Source organism: Arvicola amphibius, chromosome 4 (genome assembly GCF_903992535.2).
Source record: "Arvicola amphibius chromosome 4, mArvAmp1.2, whole genome shotgun sequence".
In the NCBI taxonomy this organism is placed as follows: Eukaryota; Metazoa; Chordata; class Mammalia; order Rodentia; family Cricetidae; genus Arvicola; species Arvicola amphibius.
This window is the reverse complement of record NC_052050.1, coordinates 105,453,188-105,471,377: the sequence shown is the minus strand read 5'-3', so window position 1 is coordinate 105,471,377 and position 18,190 is coordinate 105,453,188. Positions and strand designations below refer to the sequence as shown.

The following is an 18,190-nucleotide window of genomic DNA, read 5'->3' as shown; positions in this document are numbered from 1 at the left end:
GCTAGTTCCAGGACAGGCTCCAATGCTACAAAGAAACCCTGTTTTAATAAAATAAATAAATAAAGCTTTAAATAATGTAAGAACTAGCTAGGAATATGCCTAGGCCATTGGCCAAACAGTTTTAACTTAAAAAGATTTTATTATGTATACAGCGTTTTGCCTGCAAGTCTACCTGCGCGCCAGAAGAGGGCACTAGATATCATTATGAATGGTTGTGAGCCACCTTATGGTTTGCTGGGACTTAAACTCAGGACCCCTGGAAGAGCAGCCAGTGCTGCTCTTAACCGCTAAGCCATCTCTCTGGCCCAAGGGCTGATAGCAACTTTTAATCCTGTGTGTGTGTGTGTGTGTGTGTGTGTGTGTGTGTGTGTGGTGAGGGGGATGTGTGGGTTTGTGACCTGGAGACACGAGCTTGGAAGACCATGGTTGCTGGGGACCAAACTCCAGTCCTCTTGAGCTGGGCAGTGGTGGCACACACCTTTAATCCCAGCACTGGGGAGGCGGAGGCAGGCAGATCTCTTCAAGTTTGAACCAGCCTGGTACAGAGTGAGTTCCAGGACTTGCTTCATAGTTACTGAGAACCCTGTCTTGGAAAGCAAAATCCTTGGGCTGGAGAGACGGCTCAGTGGTTAAGATCACTAACTGGTTCTTCCAGAGGACCCGAGTTCAGTTCTTAGCAACTACATGTCAGGTCACAACTGTCTAACTTCAGCTCTAGGGGACACAATACCCCTACTCAGACATGCATGCAGGTAAAATACCAATGAGTATAAAATAAAAATAAATTATTTGCCGAGCAGTGGTGCACACCCTTAATCCCAGCACTCGGAAGTTTGAGGCCAGCCTGGGCTACAGAGCAAGTTCCAGGACAGGTTCCAAAGCTACACAGTAAAACCCTGTCTTGAAAAACCAAAAAATAAAATCCTCTTCAGCTGCAAATGCTTTATCTGCAGAGCCATCTCACCAGTCCCTTCTCAACTATTTTTTGTTTGCTTGGTTTGTTTTTTTGAGACAGGTCCTGGAACTTACCCTGTAGATCAGGACTGAGATTAAAGGCATGTGCCACCACCACACCGCAATTTGTATTTATTTTTAGTTTTTTAAAAAATTATTTTTATTTTATGTGCATTGGACTGCATGTATGTCTGTGAGGATGTCAGATCTTGGAGTTACAGGCGGTTGTGAGCTGTCAGCTCCTAACCACTGAGCTATCTCTCCAGCCCCTAATTTTAGTTTCTGAGGTTGAGTCTTTGAAGATGGCGCTGACCTCGGTCACCAGGATCCTCACCAGTGCACCACCGACCTGGCACAAATGTTCCCAATTACCGTTCAGAAAACGGAGGCTCAGGGAAATGGTTTGAGCAGTCAATTACACCACACATTGAACTTTGTCACTGCCTCTGTAACAGGCAACATTGTAGGTGCTAGGGACAGCACTTGAGTTTCATGGCCCTAAAGAGGAGGCGTCTGTGCTGTATCTGCTGAGGCCGCCAGGGGGCGTCAGGGAGGCTGGGTCGCCTGGTGTAGCGGTAATCGGCCAGCAGAGGGCGAGCGTCCTTCGCCTAACTCCCAGCCGCATCCTCATCAATGAGGATGCCTGTCCTTCCAGCGTTTGTCCCAGTATATATAAGTATACTTAGATATACTTATATCTAAGTATAGCCAGATCCTGCCTTGAACAGGGGAAGGGTCCCGTGGCGCCTCGCCCTGGGTGGGGCCGGACCTCTGGGCAGCTCGCCCACTGCGGGCCGCCTGCCTTGGGGCTGGCACACAGCTGCGTGGAGGCCTTGGCCGCTGTCCCTTTTTTCCAAGAAGGGTGAGGAGTTTGTGGGAAGCGGCGGGGGGGTTATTTATAGTGGACGCAGGAAATCCCCAAAGAGTCAGGGCCTCACCCAGCGGAGGCGGTTATGACCGGGCACTGGGCCCCTTTCCGACAGGGAGCACTGCATGGGGCCTGGGAGCCAGATGAGACTGGGGCCCCAAGGGACAAGGACCATACCTCTGTAATCAAGGAAGGCTGCTTGGAGGAGGGGTCAAACAAAGTTGAGCCAAGCCCCTGACCCTTGTTCGCTGGTGTGTGTGGCGCTGTCCACACTTGTGGGCGTGCGGATCCAAGCGGACATACAGGCCAGACGAGGGCACATGGGGAGACCTTACAGGTCAGGTCTAGGTGCTCAGCATCCTCCCGTCTCTCCCCACAGCGCGCTGGGTTTAAGGTATACGGTCACCCTAGCCTTTATGTGGGTTCTGTTTTTTTTGTTGTTGTTTTTGGTTTTTTTTTTTTTTTTTTTTGTTTTTTGAGACAGGGTTTCTCTGTGGCTTTGGAGCCTGTCCTGGAACTAGCTCTTGTAGACCAGGCTGGTCTCGAACTCACAGAGATCCGCCTGCCTCTGCCTCCCGAGTGCTGGGATTAAAGGCGTGCGCCACCACCGCCCGGCTTATGTGGGTTCTGGAACTGAGTCTAAGTTCCTCCAGTTTGAGCAACAAGTACTCTCACCCGTGGAGACATCACCCTGGCATGTCTTGAACAGAGAAGTTTCTCAGGCAAGGAAAAGCAATGCCCAGCATGTTAGTGGCCCGCAGCACCAACATTGTGGAGGCTGAGGCAGAAGGCTTGCTACGAAAGGTCAGCTCCACAGATGTTGGGACAGTCTTTTTTTAAAAAATGGGGCTAGCCAGGTGTGGTGGTACATGTCTTCCACCCCAACACTTGGTGAGGCAGAGGCAGGAGGATCTCTGAGTTGGAGGCCAGCCTGGACTACATAGTGAGACTCTAGTCTCAAACATAAACCAGTGAGCCTAATCAGAAATTCAGAGAGCAGCTAGGGCTGCACCAGGTCTGAGCTGACAAAGAGGCTAAGAAACTAGACCTTGTTTGTAGGGTAATGGGGAGCCATGGGGGGGTGTGACAGAAACAGACTTTTCCATGATGGAAAAAGGGCCCTACTGAGGCAGTGGCTGGCGACAGGTCTTTTCTTTTCTTTAGTAGGGTGTCAGGTCAGCAATGGACTGTGTGCCTGAGCGCTTTCTACTCCAGAACTGTTGCTGTGGTCGGTGGAGGTGGGGTTTCTGTGTGGCCCGGGCTGGCCCGGAACTCCTGGGCTCAATCTCCCTTCTGCCTCGGTCTCCCGAGCAGCTGAGGTTACAGATTTGGGTAGAGGAAACAGAGGCCGAGTTGGAGTGAGATTCGCACCCAGGACTGTGGCTATCAGCTCTTAATCAGGCTGTGGTCACCATGTCGGCTTCATCACAGGGCTCAGGCTCAGGGCCAGGGACATCCCCAGTTCCTTGGGGCCTCCAGCCCGGCTGTCCCGGCGGCCTCCCAGGCTGACCCTGGTGGCCCGGTTGGCCAGGACCCAGCCGAGTGTTTCCTGCAGTGACAGGCTCTCGCCCGTGTTTCCGGATCCAGGAAATATCGCAGCTTTGTCCCCAAGGAGCAGTGGCAGAGTGTGGCATTGCCGGCCGCGTGATTCATCCCCGGCTCCCTCCCAGGCTAGTGCTGGGGGAGCAGCCTTCTTTCTCCTGGGCACGTTTTGCCTGCTTTCCATCGATGGCTCCTGCTTGCGGCCCGATTCTTAGGAACAAGCTTCAGGGTTAGGGGGGCTGCTGTCACACTTCAGTCCCCTGCCTCAGCCCCGCACCCCCACTCGTGCTGACATGCCTGCTCCATGTCCTCGGCTGAATTCTATTACCTCTCGCCGGGCTGGTTTCCACATGGGCCACGCTCTGCTTTGTCTGGCTCCTTACAAACTCTGCACCATCAGTAGGTAGGATAGCTTTCATTTTAATTTATTTTTGATAATTGGAAGAGTCTTTTGTAGCCCAGGCTGGCCTTGAAATCCTGATCCTCCTGCTTCAGCCTCCTCGGTGCCGGCACAGCAAACGTGCACCACCACGCCCAGTTCTTGTGGAGATGGGGCCCGGGGTGCCACTCGTGCCGTGCAGGACCGGGCTGAAGGGTGCCTCCTCCACCCCAGCGGCGCAGGACCGGGCTGGAGGGTGCCTCCACGGCTGGCCATGGATTTAAAGATGTACTGTTCTACTCTATATGCTTCTCTGCGGCCCTGGGAGGCCAGGAGATGGAGCTGATCCCCTGGATGCAGGAAGGTGTGAACCGCCATGTGGGTGCGGGAGCCAACTTTGGGTCCTCTCCGAGAACAGGCAGTGTCCTAAACTGCTGAGCCATCTCTGTAGCCCCCAATTCCAATTGGCACTCACCAGTCACCCCTCAGGAGGCCAAGGTAGAGGAATACAGTGAGACCCAGTCTACAGAGAAGAAAAAGAATAGAGACAGCCTTCAAAGAACTCTGTGATATTTATTGTGTGCCACAAATAACTGTAAGGGATACAAGAAGGGCAGAGTGTGGGGAAGTATCCCTCCAGGCTCTGGGAGATCCACGGGGACCCTCGCCTGTCGGGAGGAGAGGAGCCTGGAAAAGGGTTTAAAATCTAATGAAGTTTTGTGTTTCTTGGGGCGTTGAAGCCCTCCAGGGGAGGCTGGAAACAGCCAGGGCCTGTAAGGGGAGCTTGGAAAGTCCCAAGGGAGCTGAGGCCAGGCCTCCTGTTCTCACCTCCTGGGTCAGGCGAGTCATAAGGAAGCCGAAGGAGGTGCCCAGAGTGGCAGCTGAGCTGTGGGTACTGGTACTTTGTGGGCGAGTGGGTGCCATTCTGGTCACCCCACAGCTGTATATGCCTTAAACCCAGTGTCCGGGGATGGTGCAGAGCAGGGGGCAGTGAGGGGGGGCAGGGGCGGCATGGGGATGGAGTTTGCTGGCCATGGGGGTACAGCTGGTGTCCAATGCTGTGGGCATCTGGCTGGTCCCATCCACAGGTGGGCAAGTCGCATGCCCAGGGTCCCGCGACAGCTGCTCCCTCAGCCACTGGGGAAGGAAGAGGCAGAAAGCACAGCAATCAACAGAGGCCGAGGAGCCAGTGGCTGGCTTCAGACTCACAGCCCTCCTGCCTCAGTGCCTTCTTTCCTTTCTTTAGTCATTCCGAGGCAGTCTGAGTGAGCCTGCCCCCCACACGCACCCTCCATGTCCCTCAGGACTAGCAGAGTCCACAGCTTCAGAAGTTGACACCAAGGCCCCATCCCTCCAGCCTGGGACACCAGCCCCACCCAAGTGCCAACAATTCCGAGAGGCTTCCGTCCCCCCACCATCTCTCAGTCTAGAATGCCCCTCTCCCCCACCCTGCCTAGTAGAGGAGCTCGGTGGGGTCAGAGGTGAAGCTGAGGCATTTCCTGGTGGGGAGGGGGAGTCTGCAGCTAAGTCTGACTTCCTCTCCCCCTCCCTTCCTTCCCAATTCTTCCCTGGGGCCCCTAGGTCTCACGTGTTGGCTGGCTCTGGGTCCCCTCCCTGGCTCCAGCTGTGATCCCATCTAGGACTGCCTGGTGACCTCTGTTCTTGTCCCGGTCACTTCCCCCAAATCAACCAGAGTGAACCAGTGAGTCTCCCTCCACGTAGGCCAAGCCCAGGCACTGCGCATAGACTCTGCCCCCCCCCCCCACTCCTTGCCACAGCCATGAGAAGGACTGTTCTTCCCTTGGTCACTCCTTCCCAGACACGCTACCCAGAATCCCCACAGGCTCCTCCCTTGTCTAGGTCCCTGGTTAAAGTCCCTTCCTCAATTAGCTGCCCCTGTGAAAGATTCCAGTAGAGTTTGTGTCTCCCACAATGTCAGAAGTTAAGGAGAAATAATAAAATCATAGGCCAGCAAGAGGGCTCAGCAGGCGGAGGTGCTTGCAGCCCAGCCTGACAGTCTGAATTCGGTCCCCTGGAGCCACAGGGTGGAAGGAGAGAGCAGCTGCTACAAGCGGTCCGGCATCCACACATGTTCTGACATGTGCACATGCACCATCAGTGAGAAACTGTGAGAAACCTCACAAGATACATCTGTTTCCGCACGCCGAATACTTGGCTAGCACATTCAGGTCTGTCTTCCTTTGTTTTTGAGACAGGGACTCACTGGGTAGATCAGGCTGGCCTCAAACACCCAGAGATCCCCCTGCCTCTGTGATCCAGGTACCAAGAAAACAGACACAGGTCATCACACTTGTCCAAATAAGTCTCCAGGTATGGGCTGTTCCAGAGTGAATGTCTCAGCAGGACAACTGGGGGGGGGGGGGTGGAGGCAGGAGCATGGGCCATGTGGGGCCCCCAGCCTACTCCTGCAGCCTGCCTCAGCTGACCTCACATGGTCCCCTCCTGACTCTGAGCTCCTCCAGCCTGTGAGACCTGAGTATCAGGACTCACACCGGCAGAGAAAAGCAGGAAGATAAGGAGTTCATGGCCAGCCTCAGCTACGTGGGGAGTTTGAGGCAAGCCTGGGCTACATGAGACCTTTTCTCAACACTCCCCCTCAAAGAAAACAAACAAACAAAATAATCCCAAACCAAACTTTAGAAATGGAACCTTCAGGCACTGAAAAGAATTGGCTCGGTAAACAGACCAGAAGCACAGTAGGTCAATGAACCAGTTCAGACGTCTGCCACTGAGCCCTGCCCCATGAACTGAGTTCAATCAGTTCAATCCCAGAGACCCACAGGGTAAAGGAGACAACTGATCCCTACAGGATGCTGGCATGCTGTGGCTCTCACAGTCTCAGACAAATAAATCCGATGGTAATTTTTAAACAAAAGGAGGAACAATTGTTTGATATTTGCAACCATGTTTGGGTTCCCCTCCCTGCCCCCAACTCCTGTCTGCAGTGTAAACAGAGCAGGAGGAGACAGCTCAGTGGGGAAGAAACCTTACTTGCTCCAATTAAAAAGCCAGGTGCTGGCTAGGTGTAGTGGTTCACACCTTTAACCCCAGGCCTTGAAGGCAGAAGCAGGAGGATCTCTCTAAGTTTGAGGTCAGCCTGGGCTACACAATGAGACCTTGTCTCAAAGAAACAAAAAGAAATAAATAAAACTGACAACAAAAATCTGGGTGTCTCTGCACCAGCAGCTGTGACCCAAATGCCTGGGTCACAGGAGGCTGGGGCTGGGGCCCGAGTAGCCCCAAGGTCAGTGAGAGTCCTGGTTTCAAGGGCATTTGCTGGACAAAGGCAGAAGGCACCATTGTCTTCCTCTGGTTTCCACAGGGGTCTACAAAGGTCATGCACCATACACAAGGACATTTGGATGTTGAAGTGTTTTCTTTTAAAACTTAGTTCTGGAGGCTGGAGTTCAGTGGGCAAGAGCACTGGCTGCTCTTGCAGAGGACACAGCTTTGGTTCTCAGCACCCACATGGCAGCTCACAACCACTTGTATTCGTATGCATAAAATAAAAATAAACAGATAAATAAATACTAAGGAACAAAACGGGAATGTGTGGTACCTGGGGTGGTGGTGCACCCCATTAGTCCCAGCACTCAGGGGAATCTCTACAAGCTGGAGGCCGGCCTGGTCTCCTGATCTCCATGAGATCCTGTCTCAAAATAACGAAACTAAATAATTACATGGCTGTGGAGACAGGCATCAACCCCAGACTCACTTATTTTTTCTTTTCTTTTCTTTCCTTTTTAGGACAGGGTCTCTCTGTGCAGCCCCGGCTGTTCTGGAACTGGCTCTGTAGACCAGGTTGACCTGAAATTCAGGAAGACCCACCTGCCTCTGCCTCCTGAGTGCTGGGGTTTAAGGCATGTGCCACCACCACCTGGCACCTGGACTTGCAAGGCTGGTGAAGGAAGGTCTGAGTTTGGGGATCAGCAAGGCTGTATAGCCAGATGGTGTCTCAAAATAAAACAATCAGTTAGGGAGTGTGCATCTGCCTCACAAGTGTGAGAGCAGGGAGGGAGGGAAGGATGGTTCTGGACGCTGAGGAAGAAGCCCCTTGAAGGCACAGCCCCAGTCCCTGGGGAAGGCCTAGCATCCTGAAGTGGGGGGGCTGGTGGGGACAATACAGGCCTAAGTGAGCATTGTCCCTCAGCACAGACGTCATTCAAGGTAAACAATGTCAAAAACTTCCCCCGGTTCTCAGCTGAGACAGGACAGTCTTGGGCGGGCAGCCCAGCCTGTGCGTGACCCTGATGAGTCCTCAGCCCCCTCCTCTGAAAAGTGGACATTAGGATAGAGATTTCCCAGCCAAGAAGGACGGGGTGGGATGGTGTCCTGGACGGGGAGGGGTCTACTCCTTTGTCTCTTTTCATCGTGTTCAATATTTTCTTTACTCTTCCCACTTTCCTTCTTTTAAAAAAGTATTCATTATGTAGTCTTGAACTTGCAATCCCCCTGCCTCAGCCTTCCAAGCTCTGGGTTCACAGCCTGTGCCATGAAAGCTGACTCTTCCTGTCCTTACCTAGAGCCGGAGGCCAACCCAAGCTACATACATCAGACACCACCTCCAAAACACATCACAGCTCAGCAGTAAGGCTTCTGCTCCTTCAGAGGACCAGACACCAGGGCCCTCACACACAAAGAAGAGATTAAAAGGCTGATGTGGTGGTGTGCGCCAGCAGGATATGCTAGAGATGTGGAGGTAGAAGGTTGAGTTTGAGGCCAGCCTGGGCTACACATTGGGGCAGGGTGATGTGTCACACACCTTTAATCCCAGCCCTCAGGAGGCAGAGGCAGGTGGATATCTGTGAGTTTGAGGCCAGCCTGGGCTACAGAGTAAGTTCCAGGATAGCCAGAGCTACCCAGAGAAACCCTGGGCTGCTGACACATTAAGGTGGTGTGGGTGTTGGGCCAGATACCCTAGGCATGCTCCAGGGACAGCCCTGGCCCCTGTCTCTGACTGTGGACGTCACTTTACAGTTCCCATTTGACAATCTTCACCTTGCCTTCTGCTGTGACCCCAGGCTTCCCAGTGTGCCGCCACACAGGCTCTCATGCGTGGGGTGCGCCTATGCCACGGCTGGAGTCCACTCTCTCCTCCTGATGTGTGGTCCTGGGGATGGAACTTGGGCTGCCAGGCTTAGCAGCAAGCTCCTCTACCCACTGACCTGTCACCAACCTAGCTTCCACTCTGCGAGGCGCTGGGGCAGGGAGAGAGCTTCATGAAACCTTGCTGTGGGGCAGAAGGACCTGAATTCAATCCTGGAACACAGGTTAAAAAGCTGTGTGTGGGCCGGGCAGTGGTGGTGCACGCTTTTAATCCCAGCACTGGAGAGGCAGAGGCAGGCGGATCTCTGTGAGTTTGTGGTCAGCCTGATCTACAGAGTGAGTTCCAGGATAGCCAGAGATACACAGAGAAACCCTGTCTCAAAAACAAACAAACGAAAGAAAAAGAGAGAAAGAGAGAGAGAGAGAGAGAGAGAGAGAGAGAGGGAGGAAGAAAAAGAAAAGGCTACCACATGTGGTGGGTGGGCACACTTGTACAGGACTGGGGGGTGGAGTCCGCCAGGTCAGCCAGGCCAGTCAGAAACCCTGGGCCAGAAACCCTGGTGGCTAGGTACGGTGGCACATGACTTTAATCTCATCACTGCGGACCAGATCTGTGGGTTCCAGGCCAGTCTGCCTAATATAGAGGCCCTGTCTCAAGAGAAAGACAAAAACCATGCCGGCAAGATGGTGGACCAGTGAAGTCCATCCCCACAATCCACGTGGTGCGCGCTCGCCCACACACAGATAAATGAACAGGGAAGATGATGAGAAACGGTAGCCAGGGTTGGGCTCCAGCTTGCGCGTTCAGACACGCATAGGGTACACAGGGTACAGAGTACACGGAAGGCACTCAGAGCACGCCTCACGGTCTATCCTCAGACCTTCTCCGCCCAGCCCAGCTGCCCAGGACACCAGGCCCTTTGCTTTCCTTCCTCCCGCTCACAGTCCAAAGTCCTGCCTTGGCATACCTGCCATGCCCTAGTATACAGCAGGCACTCCATTATGCCTTGATATACCTGCCATGCCCTAGTATACAGCAGGTACTCCATTATGCCTTGGTATACCTGCCATGCCCTAGTATACAGCAGGCACTCCATTATGCCTTGGTATACCTGCCATGCCCTAGTATACAGCAGGCACTCCATTATGCCTTGGTATACCTGCCATGCCCTAGTATACAGCAGGAACTCCATTATGCCTTGGTATACCTGCCATGCCCTAGTATACAGCAGGCACTCCATTATGCCTTGGTATACCTGCCATGCCCTAGTATACAGCAGGAACTCCATTATGCCTTGGTATACCTGCCATCCCTCCATTACAGAGGCAGCAAGTGTGAATTCTGCCTCCCTCTTTATCCATGATTCTGGGATGGATCTCAGCGGGTGGGTATCTCACCTGGGTGGGACTGCAGGGTTGACCATCGGGAGACGCTGGGACTCCAGAATCTTTTTCTTGAAGTCCTCCAGGCTAGCAGAATCTGTAGGAAAAATGAGGGTTCGTGTGAGCAGCCTCAGAGAGGAGAGCTGGGGTGGGGCTGATTCCTGGCCCTTCTGGCTGTCACTCACCTATGGGCGGAGGGTTTGGGGGTGGGCCGAAGAGTCTTGGCGGGGTGGCTGGCTGCGACTGGAGAAAGAGAAGGAGAGGTTGGAGGAGTTGGTGCCCTCTGTGCCCTGCAAATGCCTAAGCAACCTAGTTGGGTGGGTTTTTTTGTTGGTGATGGTTTGCGTGGCTGTCCTTGAACTCACTATTTAGAACAGGCTAGCCTCGAACTCACAGAGGTCCTTCTGCCTGTGAATGCTGAGTGCTGGGATTAGAGACCATGCTCAGCTCAAGGAACATAGATCTTAACCCAGACCATCCTGAGGCATCAGGGAGGAGCTTAACTTAGGCGGGAAATCGAGGACACCACAAGGCCGACATCACCTGCAACCCCCAGCGTACCCCTGATCCTTCAATTGGGCTCAACTCCACTCCAAAGCTGGTTCCCGCCATCTGGCCAGAGCTAAGTTCACCTGGTCCTAACCCTGACCCAGCTTCCTTCCTTCAGTGGCATTCTCCGTCCTCAGCTCCCACCCACTCCCAGGTTGACCCTTCCGGGACTCCACTGCGCCCAGGGCTCCCGTCTCCACCCAGCAGACCAGGCCTACCTTGGCCTTGACACAGGTGTCCAGCGCGCTGATGCGCACGTCCACTTCGGTGCGCAGCTGCTCCAGCTCGCGCTTGCGCGCCTCCAGCTCACGCTCCAGGCCTTCCTTCTGCGAGCGCAGCGACGCTTTCTCCTCCAGTGCCAGCTGCGTCTGGCGCGCGCACTCCGCCCGCAGCTGGCTCTCGCGTGCCTTCGCCTCCGCCTCGCCCCGCGCCCGCGCCTCCTGCGTGCTCTGAGCCCCGCGCTCCACCTCCAGCTTCTGCCGCCGCAGCTCCGCGTTCTCGCTGGTCACGCGCTCGATGCTCCTGCGCAGCCCGCGCGCCATCTCATCCACCTTGTTGCTCAAGATAGTGGGCAGTTGCTCGCACATCCGGCGGAGGGACGCGATGTCGGGCACCAACGGAGAGTAGTGGTAGGCCAGACCATCCAGGGATCGCGGGATCAACGAGTCCCGCCAAATACTCAGCGCATCCGCATGGAGCTTGTCTTGATCCAGCGGGAGACACAGGGACTGCACCTTGCGCAGCTGCTCCTCGGTCACCTGCTGCTCCTGCTGCTGCCGCTCCCGCGCTTTGCCACAGGCCGACAGCTGCTCCTCCGCACGCTGCTTTTCAGCCAACATGCTGTCCTTGTCCTTGGCGCACACCGCCTTCTCCTTGACTACCTCCATCTCCAACGTCTTAGTCTTCTCGCCCAGCTTGAAGAGCAAGGCTGCGGGGCGGGAGCGAGAAGAGGTGAGCCCAGGCTGACCCCTAAACTTTGAGGTCGTCGTCGACCCCCACTCCCCACCCACCCGCCAGGACCCGCATTTACCTTCGCAGGTCTTGTTGTTCTCCTTCACCTGTTCCCAGCACTGCTTCTCACTCAGGATGATGGCGACCATGAACCGCTGGTAGTTTATGTAGGTGAGCTGCAGGTGTGGGCACACAACACGGCTGAGCACCCATCTCCAGGGCCACACACACAGTGGCCCCCTCCACACCCTTAGAGAGTTGTAGGTCTGAGTGACCTCCAGAAGTTTGACTAGCGCTGGGCTGGAGTGCCTTCATTGGTTGAGTGCTTGGAGCCCGTTCAGTTGGTGAGGGACTTGCACAAAGCCCCGAGTTCAAGCCCCAGGTGTGACAGCTCTTACCTGTAACCTCAGCACTGGGGAGGATGAAGTAGGACAACCCCCAGGAGTTAGAGGCCAGCCTGGATCACAGAGAAAGGCTGTCTTGTTCGTCGTTGTTTGTTTGAGATGGGGTCTGGAGTCTTGGCTGCCCTGGAACTCCCTATATTAACCAGGCTGGCCTTCCACTCACAGAGGTCCTCCAGCCTGTGCCTCCTAAGTGCTAGGGTTAAAACACAGAGGCTGAGATTGGGGCTCAGTGTCTGCGTAGCAAACACAAAACCCTGGGGTTTGTGCCCACTACCACATAAGCAAGATGTGGCTTTTGCCTGTCATTCCACACAGGAGGAAACCGTGAATTCAAGGTCATCTTGGGCTGTGTAGTAAGAGTTTATCTGAAAACAAAGACAGAGATAAGGCACAAAAGGGGGTGGAGGCAGAGGAAGAGGACGCATGGCAGAAAATTCACACTTTTTTGTACTTTGTGGAAGGGAGACAAGACAGACACCACTAGGGTGTATTTCAGGTGGCCACTGGGCTCCTGTCCACCATAGGGAAGGCAGCTTGCCAAGGAACCGCAGTGTCCTGAGTCAGGAGGTCATGTAGCCCAGGCTGGAAAGCCTAAAAATGTAGAATCAGGGCTGGGGTATGACAAGGTGACAGAGTGCTCACTTAGCAATAGGAGCCTCTGGGAAAAGTAAAACCCAGAAGCCTGGACCCTGTGTTCTCCAGTGAGGAAGTGTGGGGTGCCAGGTGGGTGTTGGCAATGATCCTGACCCAGGGTGGCAGCTGCCTTGGAAAACCCAAGTGGTCAGGGCACTGTGCACCCTGTCAGACTGGTCTCAGAGGAGACCACCACTATCCAGGGCCACCATAGGACCCTGTCCTCTCCAGGGGAACTTTTGCTTTACTCCTAATTTGGTGGCTGCCAGCACCCCTGTTATTGGACCAGAAGCTTCCCTAGGCTGCAGCGTCCTGGTCTTACTGTGGTGTGGGGAGGTGTTGGGTGAACATGGTCAGCTGTGTCTGACACTCTGGGGTCTGTGTGGGAACTTCTGTCTCCAGGATCTCAGGTCTCTGACAGGCACAGGAGGCAATGACTTCAGCCCCACCTGAGAAAAGGCCTAAAACACCCTCTCTCTTTTCTCTCTCTCTTTCTTCTCTCTCATTCTCCTCCCTCTCCCTCTCTCTCCTCCCCCTCTATGTTTCTCAGTGTGAGACTCGGTGTCTCTGTGAGGGTATTTTATTGATTACTAATTAATGTAGGAGGCCATTAATGTACATACGTGTTGTCATTCCTGGGCAGGTAGGCCCGAGCGGTAGAAGGAAGATAGTTGGATGTGAGTCTGGGACCAAGTCAGTAAGCAGCATTCCCGCATGGTCTCCACTCTACCTAGTGTCCTGACTTCCCTCAGTGACCGAGTGTGCCTAATCTGGAAGCCAAGTGAACTGTTTTTGCTCTGACTTGCTTTAAGGTGTCACACCGACCTAATCCAAATGAGGACATCACCGAGGCTTCCTTACCAGGTTTGCTCAGTGGCAATTTCATTGTTACAACCTGTTATACTACTTTCAAAAGTCAGCTAAGGCATGACGTATCTGTTGAGATTAGGAGTTTCAGAGGTAGGTTGGCTCCGTCTCTGTCTGCTTATGTTACAGCAAAAATGGTAGAGAAGTCTTGCCCCAAGGCAGCCAGCAAGCAGACAGGGTAAGATGGGGTCCTAGGGAGTGCTGGGACGCAAGATCCCACCAGGACCTCCTGAGTAGCCCACTCCCCTATGATCCGGTCACCTCTCAGAGGCCCAACAGCAGGCAGCTAAGCCTTTCACACAGGAACCTGTTAGAATCGACATGCAACACATCCCAGTGTCCACACCTCAGAGAAGAAGGAGATCGAGAGGTAAGAATCAAGGTTAAAAAAGAAAGAAAGAAAGAAAGAAAGAAAGAAAGAAAGAAAGAAAGAAAGAAAGAAAAAATCCTTTTGTTAAGCCTTTCCCTGCTGTAATGAGGTTAGACATACTCTACTTGGTTAAGAGATCATTCATTTTGGGGTGGAAAACTGAGTATGTGTTGGGGGGCAAACACGTGAGAAAGGAATCCTGATGCTGGCATTTAAATCAGTCCACAGGTCTGAAGTTCCCTGAAAACTCTTTTCAGAGAACAGAGTTGCTTCACCAATGAGAAAGGAAGAGTTTAAGAGGAGTAGAGGGAAGATAATTAGGTGAGTACACATCCTTATACATATTATTCTCAAAATATGGAATTATATTCTCCCTCTGTCTCAGTGTTTGTCTCTCTCCCTCAGTGTTTCTCTCTCCCCCCTCTTTCTCCCTCCCTCCCTCTCCCTGTCTCTCAGTGTTTCTCTCCCCCCCTCTTTTTCCCTCTCTCCCTCTCTGCCTCTCAGTGCCCCCACCCCGTGTGTGTATCTTATGCAGTCTAGGCTGTCTGGAGCTCCTGCTGCTCCAGCTCCCATGCATTAGGGTGACAAGTGTGTGCCACCACGCCCAAGGATGGCATTCCTTTTGGTTGTGTGCTAGGTGCTGGGGATGGAAAATGGCCTCACGCATGCTGGGCAAGAGCTGAGCTCTGAGCCACGCCTGGGCTCAGTTCGTCCAGGTCACACTGAGGAAGAATCCATTTACCCAGCTCTGTGAAGCTGTCATGAGCAGACACAGGGCAGACACTGGCAAGAGCAGGACCCCAGCTAAACCCCAACTGCAGGTCGACAATGCTGGGGTCTGCACCTGCTCCCACCCAACTTTCACCCAGAAAGTTTCCTGAGAGGGTATTCTGCCTCTGGAGTGGACGGGCCTAGCCATGAAATTATGAATTCTGGTTTATCCCAGGAGAGGTCTTATTATTAATTGAACAACCAGAGAGTAGGGTATGGTGGCCTTAATCCCAGCACTCAGGAGACAGAGGCAGGCTGTTCTCTGTGAGCTCAAGGCAAGCCTGCTCTATACAATGAGTTATAGAGCAGCCAGGCCTTCAATGTGGCTCAGCAGTAAAGGCGGCTCAGCTGACAACCTGAGCAGAATCTCTGGGGCACACACGGTGGAACAGCGTTTTCTGACCTCCACACACGGACATGGCGGGTGGGCAAACATACATGTGGAATAAATAAACCTAACTTTACAAATCATGCTGCCTGCAGCAGACCCTTTCTGGCAGGCGATGTCTGCCATCGTGAAAATCACACTGTTAAAGAACCTCACCAGCCCGTGAGGCACCCCTGTCACTCCAGCACTCAGGAGACTGAGGCAGAAGAATTGCCATGGGATCTAAACAAGCCTGGGGGGGGGCTCTAAAGTGAGGCCCTATCTGGGGCTGGGGTTAGGGAGAGATTAAGGCTGTCGCTCTATGGTGTAGCGTGTACCACATGAACCAGGCGTGGCGACACTGGCCTGTAATCCCAAAGGCAGGAGGGTCGGGAGCTCAAGGACATCCTTTGTTGCACAGCGAGTTCTAGAACAGCCTGAACTACAGAAGACTATGTTGGAAACAAAGGACGGGGAGGACCATCTAAGTTTTCTCGGGTGCAATTTAGAATTTGGGGGCACCCGGTGCTGCGGCCCAGGGCACACAGGCCGCCTCTTACCAGGTCGCCTTGGCACTGGCGGAAGCTGGCGTTGAGGCGCTCCAGCTCACGCCTGGCATTCAGCAGCATCTGCATGACCGCTTCCTTGGCGTGAAAACTGATGTTCAGCTGTTTGGTCAGGTTAGCCTTCATGGCCGACAGCTCCACCACCTGGCTGTACAGACTGTCAGCGCGCATCTCGGTGGCCTTCAGGCTGGCCTCCGTGGTGGCGTGCACGTTGCCGTAGATCATGAAGAGGACCAGGCCCAGGATGATGAGGAACTGGATGAGTGACACAAAGAGGAAGAAATAGCGCAGGTAGTACCAGCAGCCGCGAGCCGTGTCCCCCGTGCGGGAGTATGGGCTGCGATCCATGGCGAGCCCCATTTGCGCAGCGTCAGTCGGGCGGGCTCCCTGTCCCTCGCCTGCCTGGCCAGATCTGGGCTGCGCCAAGCAGGGGGAGTGTTTATATTACTTCTCTTAATACTTCCTCTGCCAGGCTCCTTCCTGGCCAGGAGGAAATGGGGGCTGTGGGTTATCACAACACTCCCACCCTGGCTGTTGAGGACTGATAGTCTAGGCAGAGGTGATAAATGGAGGGGTGCGGCTCCTGCTGGGTGGCTGGACTGGCTTCCTCCGCCTGGCCCGGCCTCAGTTTCCACCACCGACACCCCGAATTAGGTCGGCCAGGTGATGGACTCTGCACTTGGGACTATTTCTCAGTCATAGCCCGTGCTTAGGCCCATTACGTGGAAGAGGAAGCTGAGGCACAGCTGTGACAAGAGACTGGCCCGGTGGCCCAGTCGTTAATCTGTGGCAGGCTGGGTTCAAACATGCCCTGGTCACCAAGGTGCTCCGGGTCAAGTCCCACGAATCACAACAGTCAACCATGGGGCAGCTCTCAGGCACCCCCACACCAGGAGTTTGGGACCCAAGGCAAAGGGTGAGTTCCCACCCAGGAGCCCCGGGGACGGTTTCCATTATGGGCAACAGTAGGTGCTCAATTATTCCACAGAGGAGCCTCACAGAGGCCTGATTCTTGGTGGACAGTGGTACCACCTCCCACAAATACTCAGCCATCCGCCAGCACGCACACATAGGTGTCCCCGGAGTGCTCTAGGGATAGGACTTGGTCCAGCATTAGAACTCCTGCCTAGACTTCCACATGGAGGGGCTGGGGCGTGGCTCAGGGGTGGAGGCCCTGCCTAGACTCCCCCCAACACTCCAAAAATATCTGTGGGATCCGAAGTAGGAGAGCAGGATCTTGGAGTGGGGAACGGGGAGAGAGACCTCTGTGAACTCTGACAAGGGTTGCTCCAATCTGTGCCTCAGTTTCCCCCTCTTTGACTAGAGTATTCTTATGTTTCTGGCCTGCTGTGATTTCAGGGTCCCAGGAGGTGGCGGGGAGCCTTGTTGGTAGATGGGGTTCCATGAGGAGGGTCTAGGGTCTCTGTGGGACAACTCCCAGACAAAGACATGAGAATTCAGGGTCACAGAGAAAAGGACTTTGAGGGTGCCCCTCAAAGCTCTGGGAGACTTTTCTGAAATCTTTACCTGCTTACCCCACTGCCTGCTGTCCCTGCCTCAGGGCAGCCCTAACCTGTTGGGGCAAGGGACAAGGAGCTGGCTAGGTGGTAGCTGTGGGGTCCAACAGGGGGAAGGTTGCCTGGGTCCTGAAGCCTGGGAAGGGGTGGGATAGGGAAGGAGCTTGGCAGGCGGGTGTGGGGTTGGGAAGGAGGAAGTTCCCAGGGGTAGACAGGAAACCCTATGTGACCTTTGGCCTTTGCAGCCACCCGGTAATTCCTGATTCTTCCTGACCAGCCATGGGGGTGGGGCCAGTGGTACTGGGGGCTGCAGCTGGGGCCCAACCAGTCATGGCTCCAGGTTGGCCAGGCAGACAGGGGCCACAGTTTGGTGTCAAGTTGGAGTCTGGCTTGCCACCTGGCTGTCATGTGACCCAAAAAAACTTACTTCCTCCCCTGAAATTCTGCTTTTATCCTGTTTACAGAGGTCAGTTTTTTGCTCCCTTTAAGAGGGGTCTCATGTAGCCTAGGCTGACCTCCAAGCAGCTTTGTAGCTCAGGATGGCCTGAAACTCCTGACCCTTCTGCCTCCAGCTCCCAGGTGCTGGGAGGATGGGTGTGCACCACCCCTGATATATGGGTGGTGCACATAGATCTCAGGGCCTTGCCCACGCCAACCGAGCACACTCCCAACTGATCCCCGCACATCTAGTCTCTTTTTAATCGCTATTGTCTATGATGTGTCTTGGGTGCCCCAGTCAGCGTGAATACTGAGGACAAATCTGTGCGGTCAGTTCTCTGCTTCCACCTTCTTGCAGGTTCTTCATCCACAAAGCCATCTTCCCAGCACCCGACATAACTAGTTTCCAAGGCTTTCCTACAGGGCCAGATGCACATTCAGCCTTAATAAACTGGGAGACAGCTGGAGGGTGCCGCATCAGTTCAGAGGACCTGGGTTCGAATCCCAGCACCCACACAACGGCTCATCGCCATCCGAACCTCTTGTCCCCAGGGATCTGATGTC

The 18,190-nt window shown here is 54.2% G+C and overlaps 1 protein-coding gene across 1 annotated transcript; it reads right to left on the bottom strand.

Moving 5' to 3' along the window:
- Window positions 1-4,296: 4,296 nt before the first annotated feature.
- LOC119812458 (plasmalemma vesicle associated protein) lies at window positions 4,297-16,065 on the bottom strand. The gene is made up of 6 exons (XM_038327148.1): window positions 15,666-16,065; window positions 11,773-11,869; window positions 10,961-11,670; window positions 10,379-10,436; window positions 10,209-10,290; window positions 4,297-4,880 (listed from the first exon to the last, which is right to left on the bottom strand). Exons 1-6 carry the CDS (start codon window positions 16,029-16,031, stop codon window positions 4,874-4,876), a joined length of 1,320 nt encoding a protein of 439 aa, XP_038183076.1. The 5' UTR covers window positions 16,032-16,065; the 3' UTR covers window positions 4,297-4,873.
- Window positions 16,066-18,190: the final 2,125 nt, after the last annotated feature.

Bases quoted from the DNA above. Each gene is read 5' to 3' on its own strand.
- LOC119812458 (XM_038327148.1), bottom strand. From the start codon at position 16,031: ATGGGGCTCGCCATGGATCGCAGCCCATACTCCCGCACGGGGGACACG. The intron at 11,671-11,772 runs GTAAATGCGGGT...CCCGCCCCGCAG, and splicing joins GAACAACAAGACCTGCGAAG to CCTTGCTCTTCAAGCTGGGC. The intron at 10,437-10,960 runs GTAGGCCTGGTC...CTCTTTCTCCAG, and splicing joins ACACCTGTGTCAAGGCCAAG to TCGCAGCCAGCCACCCCGCC.